The sequence below is a fragment of the Ochlerotatus camptorhynchus genome, unplaced genomic scaffold (genome assembly GCF_037179485.1).
Source record: "Ochlerotatus camptorhynchus isolate MF236.1 unplaced genomic scaffold, CSIRO-AGI_Acam_v1.1 ptg000093l, whole genome shotgun sequence".
Classification (NCBI taxonomy): domain Eukaryota; kingdom Metazoa; phylum Arthropoda; class Insecta; order Diptera; family Culicidae; genus Ochlerotatus; species Ochlerotatus camptorhynchus.
The window spans coordinates 986,797-1,007,363 of record NW_027040583.1 but is presented as its reverse complement, the minus strand read 5'-3'; the positions used below and the strand labels follow the sequence as shown (position 1 = coordinate 1,007,363).

Below are 20,567 nucleotides of genomic sequence, written 5' to 3'. Positions count from 1 at the left end.
CCGTAGTTTTTTTTAACTAGCGTGGCTTTTGGAAGGTCAATAACTGGAGTTAAGTATCTATGCACATGCAAACATTAATTTCCCACGTTCTTCGTTTCAACCCCTCTCAAACCAAACATTCCTTTTGAAGCATGGTTCTTCTACTGACCGCGATGGTAATGAATACGCTTTGTCTGCCAAAAAGCAAACCATCGATATTTTTAGACACTTGATTTCTCAAAATGCGCTGCATTGGCACCCATCTCGCTTGACATAGTTTATTGAACTCGTAAAACCGTCTGCTCGTTTACTCGATGCATTTGATCTACTCAAAGAAGAGGTTTTATACGAATTCATTTTTATTCCCTCTTAAAAAACCTCTGTAAGTGCATGTTGATCGTGACTTTGGACGACGCGCCTCTTGTAGCGCTGCATTTGCAATAGCTTCCCAATGGAACGATTGCTCAATTCAGACATAAATCAAGTGCCATCGCGCGCTATGGCATTTATTCCATTTACCCGCCCTTTCCGGGGTGCTTCTTCCCCATTTGCATAGGTCACAGGTTTCTAATTAGCAAACATGTTTTCCAATCTCATTTTGACACAAGAAGTTGGTTTCTTGTTAAAGTCATGCAAATCCGATTAAGCAACTAATGGCGCCAGCCTGGCATGTTTGAGAGAACCGATAATTGTATCGTGATGGACTCGTTTGGTCTTTTTTGGCTGCTGGTCGTAATCATAAAATTTCCATTATTCAAGAACTTAAGTCGGTTTATAGGAATTTGATTTCGCTAAAAGTTGGCAAATGTGTTTGCAAAATACTGCTCCAAAAAACTCACCTTTGTCAGCGATTTCCTTCAACTCGGCTTCTGTTTCTTCGGTAAACTCGTCCCACCACTTGACACGCGTTTTTTCATTAGTAGAATATTTCACCACTTCGATCGATGAATTCATTGAGTTGGGTTCGTAAATTGAACTGGCCATTGAGGAAAACCCATCCACAATGGAGTTGTTCATCGAATTATTATTACTAATCGAGAAAGGACGTGTATCCAATAAATTTTCATTGCTTTTTACTATCAAACTGGGATCATTCCACGTGCTACTCGTGTTCATTAAGGTCATCATATTCAATTCACCATAGCAAGAAGTTGTCATAATTTTAGGAAGTTTCTCCATCGGTCCGCCGGATGTAATCATCACTTGACAGTCTACCAAGTGATGTTGGTTCCCTGTTTTGTCACGGGGTTTCTTCTTCACTGTAGCGTAAATTCCAATATCCTCGTACTTCCTGTCATCTAGGGCCGCGCGATGATGTATATCAGCTGCGACTATCAATTTATGGTTCGGTTGTGCATAGCTCTGACTGATATCTTCGCAAGACACAATGTCCAGAATGGCAGACTCATCCAAAGTTGTGATGAAATCGTCGGCGTCCTCAGCCTCCCAGCAAACTTTCTGGGAGGATAACTCCGATTCGAAATCAATATCAATCATTTTCACCGGTTTTACACGCATTGCATCTACCGGAAGAGAGGAAAATGTATTGGTTTCAACCCATGGTTCGTACATGGATACGGGTCTAGTGGTTCTGGATACAGCCGGTCGACTGCATGCTCCGATGAGGAAATCAGGTACTACCCTATCCTTATTAATTGTAGCGTACTCTGGGTTGTCCGGATTGCTGGGTGTGTAGTTTAGATTATCCACCCCAGACGTTCCCAGCTCGTCGGTATTGGTCGACATGGTGGAAATCATTGAATCATTCAGGAGTTTTTCCATTGAGTCGTCCATGCTGATGTTTTTATTATCTGGAATTTGATAGAAATAAAGAATGGTTACAAATTTCAAGCTTCTTTAGTTTTGTTGCGGATGTGATTAAATGGAACATCTACAGATATGGATTTTAATACTCAAATTTAAAAAAATAGGGTGGGGTGGCTGTACTTGTCATGGCTGGTAAAAGATATTGGTAAAAGAAAGTACCGTAAAACGCGGTATCTTTGATAATGCGGTTAACTTTTATAGCTAATTTAAATTAACTCGCTGTGCTTTTTATAAATTAGAAACAACTGTTTGTAGTTTAGGCTGTTTCCGTTGATATCGTATATATCGTGTTACATATTTTACAAACATATTAAAAAACCATTTTCGTATTTTTCGTCTGTTTGAAAAAGCACTGAAACCATCACTTATGAAATGTATTTCTGATATAGTCATCACAAATTCAATGTTGTATTCGTATTGCCTATGATGTTTTCTGATTATTTAATCACTCAAAGTTTCATATTGAAAGAACTTAAATGTTTGAGTTTCACTCATTTTTTTTCTACATTCATCGAGCATTATCAAAGTAACCCCAAATCAAAATACTGGTGTTCGGTCACAAAACTAAAAAAAATAGTGCAAATGCTTTAATTCTCGCTAAACAAATTACTAACGAATTAACTCTTGGATCCTCCATACTTGTTTTAAAAATATAACATTTGAAAAATATTCATAGCTGCAAGACATATTTAGAATATACTTTAAAAAATCATCAATGTTACCCCGTTTTACGGTGGTACTTTCTTGAAAATCACGAAAAATAGAAAATTCTCTCCTGTACCAAGGAGTGCTTCGATCGGCACATAAATTTGGATTCATAAAAGTTAGACCAAAATAAACATCTCCTCAAATATGGTCCAAATCTGAAGAGGTAAATTTCACATGCCTCGGACACTTGGCGCGGAATGACTCTTAATTTTTTTTATTAAGCTTCGTGGTCGTCCTTTTAATTTGTCGAATCTCTTAACGGAATCCCTTTATGAAGAGCTTTGAGTGGGTTGGTTTATTTCCTTTAAATTCCGTTATTGCTTATCTTTTGACAGATACGCGTATTTCGTCTACTACTTGCAGACTTCATCAATGCCAAGTACTCAACACCACTGAAGAATCCATCTTTTATCTACAAGTTATATTGTTTCAATAGGTACTAAAAATCAGCAGGTATCCACTGCCATGTCAAAATTTACCTAACCAGGTACCTAAATTCAGTCTTCAGGCATGCTACGATGTGTTGTTTTAGGTAGCATGCTAAAAAGTCTCGAGTATCCGTTTCCTTGATCAATGTTGATGGATTATGTTTAAATATTTCTAAACTTTCAGCTACGTCTAGTTTCCAAGGCGAAGATACAGTCCGCAGGATATTAATGTTTTTCTTAGTCAAATTGTGCCCCTTTGTAACGATATGTTCTGCAACCTTGGATTTAAATTCATAATGAAGTCCTTTATCCATCTCTTTGTTAGCCTTTTTTACCTCTGCTATGTGTTCCTTAAACCTTGTTTCCAAAGTCCTTTTCGTCTGACCAATGTAGATTTTATTGCAATCTGGACAAGAGATTTTGTAGACTCCGGCTTTCCCTAAGACATTTATTGAATCTTTAGTTGATCCTAACAGTGACTTCAGCTGATTTGTCCTACTGCTGAATACTAAATCTAGGCCAAAACTTCTAAACTTTGAAATCAATGGTTTGGTAATGTTTTTATCGAAATTCACCTCAGTTACTGGTGTAAGAGTTGTCGAAATACGCCTAAAATGATCCCTTGTTCTTTTATCGATTACTGCTTGAATAGTTTTTTCTTGATACCCATTAAGTCTAGCGATTTCAAAAATGTGAGCTATTTCCTTTGATTCTTGTATCGCTAAGAGGAAGAGTTTGCATCCTGTGAACCATGTGGTGAAAAGCGGCCATTTTGTGTTGATGGGAATGGTTGGAAGTGCTTGGTATTACTCTCTTTGTGTTTGTTGGTTTCCTATAGATTTCGAAATTTAACGAAGACGTTTCCCTGATGATGAGAAGATCTAAGAAGGGGAGTTTGCCGTCTTTCTCTTCTTCGTGAGTAAATTTGATGTCCTTGTGAACGTTGCTTATGGCCTCCGTTTTGACAATGCTAAAGATGTCATCCACGTACCTATACCAACATTTGGGCAACAAATTCCTATCCTCCAGAGTATTTTCTAGGTTAGCCATGAACAATTCACATCAAAATGGAGAAAGCGGATTGCCCATAGGAGCGCCTTTAGTTTGTTTATAGAAATTTCCTCTGAAAATGAAATAATTTTCCTCCATACATAGACGAGTAAGCTTGAGACTGACTGACAAAGGGGCGCGCCTTTGGAGGGTGTTCCAACTCCGAAGGGTATAAATAGCGGAACCTTTCAGTTAGAATCGATTCCTTGCGATGAAGGCAAGAATGACAACTGTATCAAAACCGAATACTTCATCATTTCTCAATAGTGATGGAGTAATACGACATGCACTAAACTAAGGACACGGGATATACTACAATAGATCAAATTACTGGTCGCAGTGGTGTTATGTCCCGAACAGAGGAAAAAAAAAAAAGCTTGAGATATGACCGAACTTTGTTTTTCCAAGTAGAATTCTCACGTTGCTTCAGAAGCCAGTCCTCTAAAAGGCTGATGGCTTCCTTTACTGGTACACTCGGAAAAAGTGCTGTGACATCAAATGAAACCATGACTTCATCTTCCCGAATCTCTCCTGATGCCTGAAGCTGACTTGCGAATTCCTGTGTGCTGTTAACTGAGCGAGTGTAAAAGGGTTTAGGCATATTTTTAAATTCCTTTACTAGCCATTTGGCAAGCTTATGAGTGGGGGATCCTTCAGCCGAGATAATCTCCCTCATTTCTTTTCCTGGTTTGTGAATTTTTGGTAAACCTTTGATCCTAGTTAGAATAGGGTTGAAACTTTCAATTGATTCGTAGTTGATAGCTTCGTCACCCGTCGTTCAGTAATCAGCGATTCCCTCTCCAGCCGGTGAAGCTTTGAATCTTTGGTGAAAGTATCCATAAATCAGTATAACTTAACCTGTCTGCCTATTTGCCCATGTATTTTGATGACACACGATTTTTTATTTCCCTCTCACAAGCTTCAGAATAACGTACCTGGCACTGAAAAAGTTGTTGGAACCCTTATTTATGCACTTAGATTAATATCCGAAGTCCCTCCTTTTAACCTCCTATTATTTTTTCGGCACAAAAGATACTTTCTAAGCCCCACCCTATTAATAAAAACAGTTCACTTACTTTATTGACAGCCTCCTAGTATATTTACGATAGATTTGAATCTCACCGGAGGTGGATTATCAATTTAAGGATGTAAATTGCATGCTAAAAACTCTAGCCCAGTAATGATATACTTTTGTGCAGTAAACTAAGTTGATATTTTAAAATAATTAATTTACAGTCGTACATCGCGTAAGTACAAAGTCGAACACATGCATGAAGTTAAAATTAGTTTCATTCCTAAGTAACATTGCAATTGATGGTAGCAAACGCATCCCATAAGAGCTCATAAGTACATATACGTACGTTTGTACATATACAGAGCTCGAGGTTTTATTTTATTGCTCCAATGAAATAGTCAGAACCAACTGGCGTCGGATATTATAAGAAACGGAAAATGGCATGACGACGACAACGATGACGTAGGGAAATGCATCCGACGGACGGGGAAGAACCCCCAGCAAAGATGTTTCTCCACGAAACAGTTGTGGGAGAAATGAAAAAAAAAGATAAAAAGAGTGTGGCGCGAGTGACAAGATCTAGGTATAGTGAGTGGAAGCAGTTGTTTAAGGTGTGACACGACGTGCGCACGGCTGGAAGCGCAGTCCACTCAGGATGCTCAAACGGGAGCATGTCATTGCACTGTTCCTCCGAAATGGATAACGTAAGCAAGGGATGCTGTAGATATATGCAAACTAAGAAGCAGGAAAAAGGAATTAGATGAAACAGAATCATATGTACCTATCTACTTCCAACATCGACGCCGGCAGTCGGTTAAGAGTCTAATGAGATATGCATGGGGTGATTTTTTTTTCTCAGCGCGTCTTTTCGTTATTTCGCTATAGCGGATCTGATCACATAATATTTAATTATTTTCGTTGTCCACTGTAGCCTATTTTAAGCGTCACCTTATGAATAGCTAAGAATAAATATGACGACAGGGTTAGCTAACTGTGCATCTCGCATACACAATTTTGCATAACCAAATATTAATAAACTTATGCAGATTTCCAGCTCATTTTGTTTAGAATGTAGATGAGTTCGACAAAAGTTAGGTTTAGTTTTCTTTATTATCGAGACTTCCAGCCGTGGGCTGGTTCGTCTCTTAGTTCGACAAAAGTATCCAAAATAATTGCTATGGAATCCGTGCTACAGAATTTTCTTTAAGTTCTTTCCAGAGACCTTGGGATTTTTCTTAGAATTCTCGTAACGATTCCTTTGTCAAAATTCTACTCTGAACCATGATTATTCGTTTCAGAACTTCAATGAAGTTATCCTTTAAATTCAGCTGAAATTCTCCCCACAATACGTACCCTTGAAATTATCCTATCCCTAAATATTCAACCAATATTACTATCCCATGCAACTACACATCGAATTTATTTGAAATCCCCTCATAGTTCCCTAGGAACGCTCCCAGAAACTTCCTGAGATTCTACTCAATATTCACTTTTTGAATACTCCTCTGAATTATCAAAGAATTCTTCTCGAAATACCTTTGAAACTACCCACAGAATTTGCTTAGAATTTTCTTCAGAACTAGATTGGAATTATCCTCAGAAATTCCTTTGAATTAGCTTAAGAACCTCCTGCGAACTAACTAGGAACTATACTTAAGCTGACATCAATATATTTGACCACGGTGTAATGGCCAAATATATTTGACCAAACATTGCCATGGCAAATATTTGGTTTGTATTTGTCATTCCATTTATTTGGCATATTATCAAGTAATTTCACACGAATTTTATATGAAAAATCAACCTGTATTATTTAGGGTCCCTCCCGGATGCCCTGAAATCTGTTTGGGAACATATAAAATAGAAAAAAAAGGATTTATTACTAATTCAGAGAAAAATTAGCATTCGGCGTCAGATTATCAGCTTTAATAGCATAGGCTGTCAGTTGCGTCGAATAATTTTCTCTGAAACGATAATATTTAATGCAAATAAAATGAGCTCGGAGGAGTTCATAGCTTTTAATTTGTTTAATGTTTATATAAAATTAGAAATTATTTTAATGTAGGTGCTCCAGCTACTACGGCAACTTAACAGCCTTAATTGCTATGATGTATATCTAATTGTTTTTGCATTGTTCAGTGTTTGTTTACAGTGTTTTGAACAGGTTTTCTATACTTGCATGTCAGTATAACAAATGATGCATGTATGATGTATGATAATTGTCTTCCACTCATTGTAGCACGGAAATTAAGTCCGACAGCAGTGGGCGCTCCTCACTGTTTGATTTGATCAAGCTTAATAACCTCTGATTGTCCTCAACATGTCACTGTATGAAGGGCCAAAAACGGGTTTGGTGGTTCGATAGTGAATTTACCTATACGCCTCCACGGGATGGTAGAGAATCTCCTTCCAGCCACATGATCATATAATTGGTCAAAAAACGAGCCGTCCGACAGAAGGATAAGAGCCCGCCCTTTTTCCACGAAATGTTAGCAACAGGGAGTTAACAATTTCACTCTTCCCATCCAAATCGCTTCAATCGGGTGCTCTGATGGTCCCTCCCAATCCCAGTATTGTATGAGCAATAATAAAAATTAAAAATTTACAAGGATCTCACCAACTTCCACTGTTTCTTCACCCTTCTGCCCAATTTTCGTGCCTATTTGTGAACTCATTGTTCTTCTCTGCATCATTGCTAGTCGCTACAAGTCTCCCGAAAGTCTCCCATATTATTTCTGATGTGTTTTACAACATTTCGACGTCCATTATCTTTGTATAATGATCTTGAGTTCCTAGTTGCGTCTTATAAAACTGTAACACCAATGCGGAAAATGATGGCCGTTCAGAATGGTTCAACAGATGTGAAATGAGGGAACATTTAATTTTAACACGATTTAAAGTATTTCAATGCAACATTACATTTGTCACTAACAATTAACTCATTTTTCAATATGTTATCCTAACCTATTTTTGAATGAATTTACTTGTGCTGCATACAATTAGTATAAATGTTCCATGATACCGTATCTTCAAGTGATCTTCACAAGCGCCACATTTGTTCAGGCTCTTTGGAACTACATGTGATGAAATATGAAACGCACCAGTGAATTGCACGTAACAATGTTCATCACTTACTTACACATGAAATCTGCTTCGATCAACCTGGCAGAACGCGCCCTAACCCTCACTGAACCAAAAGGCAGGGCATGTCAGTATATCAATTGTCATCTTAAAATTAGAACTAAAAACTAAAACTAAAAACTAAAACTAAAAACTAAAACTAAAAACTAAAACTAAAAACTAAATCAAAAAACTAAAACTAAAAACTAAAACTAAAAACTAAAACTAAAAACTAAAACTAAAAACTAAAACTAAAAACTAAAACTAAAAACTAAAACTAAAAACTAAAACTAAAAACTAAAACTAAAAACTAAAACTAAAAACTAAAACTAAAAACTAAAACTAAAAACTAAAACTAAAAACTAAAACTAAAAACTAAAACTAAAAACTAAATTAAAAACTAAAACTAAAAACTAAAACTAAAAACTAAAACTAAAAACTAAAACTAAAAACTAAAACTAAAAACTAAAACTAAAAACTAAAACTAAAAACTAAAACTAAAAACTAAAACTAAAAACTAAAACTAAAAACTAAAACTAAAAACTAAAACTAAAAACTAAAACTAAAAACTAAAACTAAAAACTAAAACTAAAAACTAAAACTAAAAACTAAAACTAAAAACTAAAACTAAAAACTAAAACTAAAAACTAAAACTAAAAACTAAAACTAAAAACTAAAACTAAAAACTAAAACTAAAAACTAAAACTAAAAACTAAAACTAAAAACTAAAACTAAAAACTAAAACTAAAAACTAAAACTAAAAACTAAAACTAAAAACTAAAACTAAAAACTAAAACTAAAAACTAAAACTAAAAACTAAAACTAAAAACTAAAACTAAAAACTAAAACTAAAAACTAAAACTAAAAACTAAAACTAAAAACTAAAACTAAAAACTAAAACTAAAAACTAAAACTAAAAACTAAAACTAAAAACTAAAACTAAAAACTAAAACTAAAAACTAAAACTAAAAACTAAAACTAAAAACTAAAACTAAAAACTAAAACTAAAAACTAAAACTAAAAACTAAAACTAAAAACTAAAACTAAAAACTAAAACTAAAAACTAAAACTAAAAACTAAAACTAAAAACTAAAACTAAAAACTAAAACTAAAAACTAAAACTAAAAACTAAAACTAAAAACTAAAACTAAAAACTAAAACTAAAAACTAAAACTAAAAACTAAAACTAAAAACTAAAACTAAAAACTAAAACTAAAAACTAAAACTAAAAACTAAAACTAAAAACTAAAACTAAAAACTAAAACTAAAAACTAAAACTAAAAACTAAAACTAAAAACTAAAACTAAAAACTAAAACTAAAAACTAAAACTAAAAACTAAAACTAAAAACTAAAACTAAAAACTAAAACTAAAAACTAAAACTAAAAACTAAAACTAAAAACTAAAACTAAAAACTAAAACTAAAAACTAAAACTAAAAACTAAAACTAAAAACTAAAACTAAAACTAAAAACTAAAACTAAAAACTAAAACTAAAAACTAAAACTAAAAACTAAAACTAAAAACTACAACTAAAAACTAAAACTAAAAACTAAAACTAAAAACTAAAAACTGAAACTCAAAACTAAAACTAAAAACTAAAACTAAAAACTAAAACTAAAAACTAAAACTAAAAACTAAAACTAAAAACTAAAACTAAAAACTAAAACTAAAAACTAAAACTAAAAACTAAAACTAAAAACTAAAACTAAAAACTAAAACTAAAAACTAAAACTAAAAACTAAAACTAAAAACTAGAACTAAAAACTAAAACTAAAAACTAAAACTAAAAACTAAAACTAAAAACTAAAACTAAAAACTAAAACTAAAAACTAAAACTAAAAACTAAAACTAAAAACTAAAACTAAAATCTAAAACTAAAAACTAAAACTAAAAACTAAAACTAAAAACTAAAACTAAAAACTAAAACTAAAAACTAAAACTAAAAACTAAAACTAAAAACTAAAACTAAAACTAAAAACTAAAACTAAAAACTAAAACTAAAAACTAAAACTAAAAACTAAAACTAAAAACTAAAACTAAAAACTAAAACTAAAAACTAAAACTAAAAACTAAAACTAAAAACTAAAACTAAAAACTAAAACTAAAAACTAAAACTAAAAACTAAAACTAAAAACTAAAACTAAAAACTAAAACTAAAAACTAAAACTAAAAACTAAAACTAAAAACTAAAACTAAAAACTAAAACTAAAAACTAAAACTAAAAACTAAAACTAAAAACTAAAACTAAAAACTAAAACTAAAAACTAAAACTAAAAACTAAAACTAAAAACTAAAACTAAAAACTAAAACTAAAAACTAAAACTAAAAACTAAAACTAAAAACTAAAACTAAAAACTAAAACTAAAAACTAAAACTAAAAACTAAAACTAAAAACTAAAACTAAAAACTAAAACTAAAAACTAAAACTAAAAACTAAAACTAAAAACTAAAACTAAAAACTAAAACTAAAAACTAAAACTAAAAACTAAAACTAAAAACTAAAAACTAAAACTAAAAACTAAAACTAAAAACTAAAACTAAAAACTAAAACTAAAAACTAAAACTAAAAACTAAAACTAAAAACTAAAACTAAAAACTAAAACTAAAAACTAAAACTAAAAACTAAAACTAAAAACTAAAACTAAAAACTAAAACTAAAAACTAAAACTAAAAACTAAAACTAAAAACTAAAAACTAAAACTAAAAACTAAAACTAAAAACTAAAACTAAAAACTAAAACTAAAAACTAAAACTAAAAACTAAAACTAAAAACTAAAACTAAAAACTAAAACTAAAAACTAAAACTAAAAACTAAAACTAAAAACTAAAACTAAAAACTAAAACTAAAAACTAAAACTAAAAACTAAAACTAAAAACTAAAACTAAAAACTAAAACTAAAAACTAAAACTAAAAACTAAAACTAAAAACTAAAACTAAAAACTAAAACTAAAAACTAAAACTAAAAACTAAAACTAAAAACTAAAACTAAAAACTAAAACTAAAAACTAAAACTAAAAACTAAAACTAAAAACTAAAACTAAAAACTAAAACTAAAAACTAAAACTAAAAACTAAAACTAAAAACTAAAAACTAAAACTAAAAACTAAAACTAAAAACTAAAACTAAAAACTAAAAACTGAAACTCAAAACTAAAACTAAAAACTAAAACTAAAAACTAAAACTAAAAACTAAAACTAAAAACTAAAACTAAAAACTAAAACTAAAAACTAAAACTAAAAACTAAAACTAAAAACTAAAACTAAAAACTAAAACTAAAAACTAAAACTAAAAACTAAAACTAAAAACTAAAACTAAAAACTAAAACTAAAAACTAAAACTAAAAACTAAAACTAAAAACTAAAACTAAAAACTAAAAACTAAAACTAAAAACTAAAACTAAAAACTAAAACTAAAAACTAAAACTAAAAACTAAAACTAAAAACTAAAACTAAAAACTAAAACTAAAAACTAAAACTAAAAACTAAAACTAAAAACTAAAACTAAAAACTAAAACTAAAAACTAAAACTAAAAACTAAAACTAAAAACTAAAACTAAAAACTAAAACTAAAAACTAAAACTAAAAACTAAAACTAAAAACTAAAACTAAAAACTAAAACTAAAAACTAAAACTAAAAACTAAAACTAAAAACTAAAACTAAAAACTAAAACTAAAAACTAAAACTAAAAACTAAAACTAAAAACTAAAACTAAAAACTAAAACTAAAAACTAAAACTAAAAACTAAAACTAAAAACTAAAACTAAAAACTAAAACTAAAAACTAAAACTAAAAACTAAAACTAAAAACTAAAACTAAAAACTAAAACTAAAAACTAAAACTAAAAACTAAAACTAAAAACTAAAACTAAAAACTAAAACTAAAAACTAAAACTAAAAACTAAAACTAAAACTAAAAACTAAAACTAAAAACTAAAACTAAAAACTAAAACTAAAAACTAAAACTAAAAACTAAAACTAAAAACTAAAACTAAAAACTAAAACTAAAAACTAAAACTAAAAACTAAAACTAAAAACTAAAACTAAGCTTAGCTTAGCTTAGGCTTAGCTTAGTCTGACTGCACGTATCGATAGTTGCACTCCGTGATTGATCTGAACCAGTGAAATTGTACAAAGAATCAACTGAATGGGGCTTGGTAGTAACCTGCCATTCTCAGTGTACATGTTCCAGTGACTCCTACCTTTAAAGATCAATAACGTCACCGGCCACGTCCTTGCAATCAGGTGGGAGAGGGAAGGAATGTTAGTGTGTGACTTTTGTTGTTTTGGGACCGTGTTTACCTCTGCATCCCACAAAAGTCACAGGAAGGAGGTTTTGTTAGTGGGTTAGGTTCGTTGGATCAGGATTCACCTTGATAAGTGATGCGATCTTTTGTTTTGTGTAGTTATTTATAAGTGTTTTCGATTTATGCTCTAAACAGCCGGCTGTCTAGAGATGTAGATCATTATTAGATGTGTGTATACCGATTTAAACCAACAATAAGGATACTGTTGGGGCCCCTCACAAAGTGTGATGATGGTTTATTTTATTTTATCAATGACCAAAATAATTAATTATAAGCGGTTTGAACCGATTTAAACCAACAGCAAGGATGCTGTTGGGGCCACTCACAAAGTGTGATGGTAGTTTACTTGATTGAATATAAAATAATTATTAGAACCGATTTGACCCGATTTAGACCAACGGCAAGGATACTGTTGGGGCCACTCACAAAGTGTGATGGTGGTTTATTTAGTTCGGAAGAAAATGAATATGTATACTTCTTTTTTTTTTTTTTTATATATAATAGAACGAATTTGTACTGATTCAAACCAAAAGCAAGGGTTCTATTGGGGCAACTCACAAAGTGCGATGGTGGTTTATACTATAAGGGCATAAAACAAAATCAAGAGCCATTTCGGTTTCCATAGCTTCCTAAACACTCGGCCGCAAAATAATCTTATCCGACGGAAACGTCTCGATCATCGCTGCACAATGGTTTATTATAGCATTTATAAAGTAAATTTGAATACCTTATTGTTTATTTATTATCCATTTTGACTTGACTTGGTACCGTTCAGTTTTATGATGACAAAGTTGCCTGGAGAAAAGTGACAGTTCAAAATGTTTCGGAAGGGAGTCAGCTAGTGTCGTCCAAGTTCAAGTGCGGAAAAAATGCCATTTAAAGTGGTACAAACAATTGAAAGATGCGAAACATGCCTAACCGTAATTCTTTCTGGTTGGAAAGAAGCTGGAATCCTACACTGGCCGGAAAAAAAAACGCGGTAGCGAAACTCTCTCAAGACGAGTTCTCCATGCCAAACCCAATGTGGGAACGTATCAATTGAGTGAAAAAAAGAGAGTTCAAGACTCGCTTGGAGGCTGAAGCAGAATTGGAACAGATGTAGCCAGTTTCGGATACGGAGGCGAACGAAGGGAATAATCCACCACCGTCAAAGAAAGTTTGCCCCGAAGTCTACAAGTCCCCCAGTCGGAAGGGAAACACAATAAGAGACTTTAACGAAGTTTTCCTTATTCCAGGGCAGGAGGTTGACACCTGTGAAGCTGACTGTAAAATCCAGAATCAGATGAGATTATAATATATGCGACACAAATTCACTTTTTTATAGGGGAACATGTGATGTGAATAGAACCCACCATCAGTGCAAGGATTACATATGACTGCAGATACTTCACTGGTTGTAAAGTTCTGCCTGATGGTTTGTTGCAGCTGGGTGAATCAACTTCATTGAAGACCTTTGGAAGACAAACGACAAGATGTACGTCTATCAACACGTGACAAGGGACTGGCAAATCCACGAACACTTGTCCAGTCTACAAATCCATTGAAACCCTTAGGCTGCCCCCCCCCCCCCCAAACCCAACATATAATAATGTTTGATTGATGAAACGTATTCAAAAAAGGGATATTTAGAGAGAACAATCTTCAACTGGAACGTACTCACCAAATCAATACATCCGGGAGCGCATTCTCGATGCTTAATTTTCTCTAGTCATTTTTAAACAATTCCTCCTCCAGCGAATCCAAACACACAATAAATAAATATCACTTTTCTTCTTCATGTCACTCTGTGCACAAAAGCAATGCACACCGCAAAAACCTAATAATAGATCAGCGCGGTCGAGTCACACTGTCAACAAAGGGAGCGAGAGCACACCAGGCACCAAAGCAACAGGGGAAAAACATCAGCACAAATCATTCTAAATAGAATTATCGCGTCCGGGACATAAAACTATTCAAATGCGAGCACCGAAAAACTACACGGCAGCACAAAGATAGCCCGAGTTCTAAAAAAAAAGCACGCAGCGGAGCAAAAACACACAACCGTTCTCGGACGCTTCTCAAAGCGGACTCTCTCCTAAAACTAAAAACTAAAACTAAAAACTAAAACTAAAAACTAAAACTAAAAACTAAAACTAAAAACTAAAACTAAAAACTAAAACTAAAAACTAAAACTAAAAACTAAAACTAAAAACTAAAACTAAAAACTAAAACTAAAAACTAAAACTAAAAACTAAAACTAAAAACTAAAACTAAAAACTAAAACTAAAAACTAAAACTAAAAACTAAAACTAAAAACTAAAACTTAAAACTAAAACTAAAAACTAAAACTAAAAACTAAAACTAAAAACTAAAACTAAAAACTAAAACTAAAAACTAAAACTAAAAACTAAAACTAAAAACTAAAACTAAAAACTAAAACTAAAAACTAAAACTAAAAACTAAAACTAAAAACTAAAACTAAAAACTAAAACTAAAAACTAAAACTAAAAACTAAAACTAAAAACTAAAACTAAAAACTAAAAACTAAAACTAAAAACTAAAACTAAAAACTAAAACTTAAAACTAAAACTAAAAACTAAAACTAAAAACTAAAACTAAAAACTAAAACTAAAAACTAAAACTAAAAACTAAAACTAAAAACTAAAACTAAAAACTAAAAACTAAAACTAAAAACTAAAACTAAAAACTAAAACTAAAAACTAAAACTAAAAACTAAAACTAAAAACTAAAACTAAAAACTAAAACTAAAAACTAAAACTAAAAACTAAAACTAAAGACTAAAACTAAAAACTAAAACTAAAAACTAAAACTAAAAACTAAAACTAAAAACTAAAACTAAAAACTAAAACTAAAAACTAAAACTAAAAACTAAAACTAAAAACTAAAACTAAAAACTAAAACTAAAAACTAAAACTAAAAACTAAAACTAAAAACTAAAACTAAAAACTAAAACTAAAAACTAAAACTAAAAACTAAAACTAAAAACTAAAACTAAAAACTAAAACTAAAAACTAAAACTAAAAACTAAAACTAAAAACTAAAAACTAAAACTAAAAACTAAAACTAAAAACTAAAACTAAAAACTAAAAACTGAAACTCAAAACTAAAACTAAAAACTAAAACTAAAAACTAAAACTAAAAACTAAAACTAAAAACTAAAACTAAAAACTAAAACTAAAAACTAAAACTAAAAACTAAAACTAAAAACTAAAACTAAAAACTAAAACTAAAAACTAAAACTAAAAACTAAAACTAAAAACTAAAACTAAAAACTAAAACTAAAAACTAAAACTAAAAACTAAAACTAAAAACTAAAACTAAAAACTAAAACTAAAAACTAAAACTAAAAACTAAAACTAAAAACTAAAACTAAAAACTAAAACTAAAAACTAAAACTAAAAACTAAAACTAAAAACTAAAACTAAAAACTAAAACTAAAAACTAAAACTAAAAACTAAAACTAAAAACTAAAACTAAAAACTAAAACTAAAAACTAAAACTAAAAACTAAAACTAAAAACTAAAACTAAAAACTAAAACTAAAAACTAAAACTAAAAACTAAAACTAAAAACTAAAACTAAAAACTAAAACTAAAAACTAAAACTAAAAACTAAAACTAAAAACTAAAACTAAAAACTAAAACTAAAAACTAAAACTAAAAACTAAAACTAAAAACTAAAACTAAAAACTAAAACTAAAAACTAAAAACTGAAACTCAAAACTAAAACTAAAAACTAAAACTAAAACTAAATCTTATCTAAATATAAAGGGAATTTATCGTTGAAGTTGAGTATCGCAGCGATTTTTGCCTGAATTTATTAATTATTTTGTTGAACATTAGTTCTAAAGTCTCATCATTCGAAATTGTGTGTACCTCGGTAGTACTGTTTTGCGAAAAGTGGGCTTGCCATTTTTTTTCGGTTCTGCTGAGAAGACGTCTTAAAAGCAATCTAACTAAGCCAATAGTACACCGATCTTTGGTGTGTTTGTGTCGCTCAATGAGGAAACCTTTTGATCTTCAAGAAATATTTCATTTTTCATGAAAAAATATGTAAATTTTTCATCTTTCATTTTTCTAAATTATAACCTGGTGTGTGGGACATAGTTAAGAAAACTGGGTCCGGGGTATCCAATACCTTCCAAACATTCAATGTAAACAAACATACTTAGATATATCATAAAAATTATGGTTCGTAAGTTACTTTCGTAGCTGGATCACCTAAACATGGATGTGAAATGATTTAGATTTGGAACAAATCCTAAAGAGATAAAACATAAATTATAGTTTTACGAATGTTTCAGATCTTCTGGAGGACCGGTTTTATGCATGCCTATGTTTGGTCATTGGTGGGCAACTAGCTGCTCAATTTCAAGGAAACCACGATTCGAAATCAATGTAATTAGCTCTATTCCCCAAGTTTATTTATTCAGGAGGTCCTCATTAATAGCTTGAAAACATATTCAGAATTGCCGTGAAAGGAATGATTAGATTTTACTTGAAGCTATTATCAAAATTCTCTTGAATTTTCTTGGAGTTCTCTTCAAAATATCCTCGTTTTTTTTCAAATTGTCCTAGATCCTTAAAAATTTTTTATGGTCCATAATCTTGATCTTGTAAATTTTTCAAGACCAGTATCTTGAATATTTATCCTTGCTCTAGAATCTGCGAAATATTTCCATGAATTGATTTTTTATTATTTTTGTTTCAAAATCTGAAAAAAACTGATATTTTTTAATCCCAGATTTTTTATGATTTTTACTGTCCGAAATATCAAAACTGTGTTCCTGGATATCATTTTTTTTCTTGCGACCTCAACATGTCTAAAACAATTTCTATGTTTAATTTTTCATTTTCCAAAAGTCGGCTGACCAACGATAAATGGTCATGATATATATTTTTTTTAAACCTTCAAGAGTTCATTTGCTGTGATCTTAAAGATTCTAGGATATTTGTTGAGTTCTGTTTTATTAAAAGTTACATTAAACATGTTGGGATCTAAGTTGTTCGATAAACTATGTCTTGGAAAAGTAACCCATAAAAATAAATCCACGTCCAATACTAGAGCCGATATTTTCATCAGTTAATTATTTTCGTCAACATAAAATCCCTACGTTACTTTCAACCGTTAATGCAACCAAAATCAGCGTACAAGCAATGGCTGAAGGTAGAAAGTTCGTTTGTCATAAATGGCTGTTTCCATAAATCCATTTCAATCAACATTACCGGACATGTTTAGTAATTACACAACACCACTCGAGTCTGATGCCGAATAGCAAAAGAAAGGAAACCTCACTTAGTGTCGCCCTGGTGACAGACATGCATTTCACATAGAAAGAAATGGATTTCCATTCTAAAAATATCTCCCCTTCGGCAAAAATGTGGACTTTGGCTTGTATGCACATTTTTATTTACTTTCTCCATGACATAGCTTCGGAATGCTTATTGCAGTTCATTTACCATACGGTTAGATATGTTTGCAAATATTTTATCGTAAGAAGGACTTATATTTTGAGCGCTTTGAAAATACACAGTAGTTCATTTGATCTAAGCTGTACAGTACAAAAAATCATCAAAAAAAACTGGAGCGGTTGATCCACCGGAAGAACCAATCATTCTTCCTAAACCTACTCACATTTCATACAAACATCCAAACAGACAAAGTTCTTATATGAGTGTAGTAGCATTTCTTTGTTTCACGTCAATGAAAAAAAAACATCTAAATGAAAAGTAAAGGATGTTAAGACATAAATCACATCCAATTTACCAAATATTTATGCGTCTAGATGTGGATTCATTAAATCGGAAAACGGCACCCACGACCTGTCTAACGTTGCGAACATGAAACAAATTAGAACTCTGCAACGATGATCAGACAAGGGGTAGATCCATTTCATCTGGGTTCTCTTCCTAGTAAGTTTTGCTCGAGAATTCGGCTCGGTTCCTTCTTTCGTATTAATAGCTAGCCCCTCAAATCAGCCGAGTGCAGTCATTGACCCAGATGATTCATATGTAACCGTGGCCTTAGCGACTTCCTATAGTGATCACCCATAGTCTACCTAGCCAATGATGGCAGAAGGAAGTAATTGTACCCTTGATTTATACCCGTGCGATCGCAGCCGCCACCACCGGCTTTCCATCGTTGTTGTTATCAAGTAGAAGATTTTTTTCGCAAAGTATGATCTGAAAATAAATCGTCTTTACAAAATATAGCACAATGTTTAAAAATATTTCCACCGCGTCTGAAAGTGAAAATAAAGCAAGCAGCGCGAATTTCTGTCGGTCGAACGTCGCGGCGATCGTTGTTTGTATATAGGATAGGACTGTGTGTCTTCTCTTGCAGTCTTGCACCCATTCAAACCTCCCCACTGCATTCCGTCTTCTTCTGCACTCCTTCCTGTTCTGCATATGTAGGTAGGATTGCATGCTGATGCCAACCGATCGACAAAGTAGTGCGCCATACTGAACCCCGGCGTTCACTCATCAGCGACCACGCGACCGGCGGAGAGCGTATGGCTGATGACATTGATCTTAAACGTCAAGAGACTGTCTGGGCGTTTGCTGGTGCAATACGATGTGCGCATCACATAGCCAATCTGCCGCCAACGATCATGCAGCACACCATACTGAACGAAGCGAAGCTAAAAAATCGAATGTTTGAGACTTTGAAGTTTTAAGGAATCGGTCGGTACTTATCTGTTCCAGAATTTACTTCCTTTCTGAAGAAAGTTGAGACCAAAGATTTTTGTCTCAGAATATCTCAACGACATCGCCTGGGTTTGAAATGGACCCACTGGGATGAGAAAGCAGTCACGCTTAACACTAAACCACCGGCGAGATCAAACACTGGCAATTGATTTGTTCAGTTCAATTTGGAAAGTGCCGTCATTCAAAAAATGATTGCCAAGGGGTGAAGTAAACCCTCACTACGCCTTTGACAAAATGATCTTAAGAGCACCAAAATTGGTTCATTTTAATGTTTTCTGAAATATTAGAAAAATATACCAGAAATCCAAGAAAACCAAGATTCCTGCAAAAATTTAAATGTAAACATATTTTTTCTATCTCATCATGAAAAAAAGGTTTAACTCTGAACAAAATCAAAAATCAAAGGTCAATTTTTGCGGTGTATTCATACCAACTTTGTGCCATGATGACATAGAAAAAGTAAGAGGTTGTACCATAGATTTGACGTAGGATTACATGCTCGGTATCAATATTCGGCAACTGTGTTAGGGAAACCACTTTTTCCCATCACGAAAATGCCTTGTTTTCAGATGACAAAATTGCGCACGAGTTAGAGTCAATTTATGGCAAGCATAGGCCAAAACAGAAAAAGTTCAATAACTCACTAATCTTTTAGATTTCATCATATGTGTAGTACAGATTTTTTATCAAATATGATCTTCCATCACTTCTTTAAATATTTACACTAAGGAACCGAACACCCTATGTATATTAGGGTGGTTCATAATATGAATATTGCAGCACTCCAATCAATCAAGTCAATGAGATCCTGATCATACTCTCAAAATTTGAGCTCATTTGGTTGCGATATATGGGAAAAGTTAACTTTTCGTTCTCGTCACCCTAACCTTTTACCACAATAATTTATACATAAACTTGGAATCAGTACTTAAATGAAATTTTCTCAGGTACAATTTTGCTGACAACTACTTTTTAGTTGAACGTCACAGAGCAAAAAATAAATTTTAATATTACATCTAAGAGGATGCACTTCAATCATGTCGAAAATCTCATGTAATTTTTGTGGCCACAAAAATAAACAAATGCAGTACTTTTGTCCATATTTTTGACTTTATTGAAGTGCATCCACTTTGATGTGTATCTTTTTTTTTTCTCTGCAGGATAATTAGTTAATGATTAATTAAAAAGATGATATTCTTCTGACATGCTCTATCAACTACTCAGCAGGCAACATTTGTGTACTTGGCGCGAAGAATACACTCTAAAAATTATGCACGTCCATGCTGTGTGAAAAATCACGTAGCCCCTGAAACATTCAGCTTCTATCATTGCCACATAACTATCAATAGAAATTCAGATAAAAGTTTCGTGATTTTCATGTCCGACGATATTAGGTGAAAGGATCGCCGCCGGTTGTGTAGTGGTAAGC

The 20,567-nt window shown here is 31.8% G+C and overlaps 1 protein-coding gene across 1 annotated transcript in view; it reads right to left on the bottom strand.

The window, feature by feature from the left end:
• Positions 1-20,567, bottom strand: part of LOC135698674 (uncharacterized) — a 51,396-nt gene that overhangs the window by 8,440 nt on the left and 22,389 nt on the right. Inside the window, exon 2 of the mRNA XM_065218752.1 lies at positions 819-1,790. Coding sequence (XP_065074824.1) covers positions 819-1,773 — 955 coding nt within the window. The 5' untranslated portion in view covers positions 1,774-1,790. The remainder of the gene's footprint in view (positions 1-818; positions 1,791-20,567) is intronic.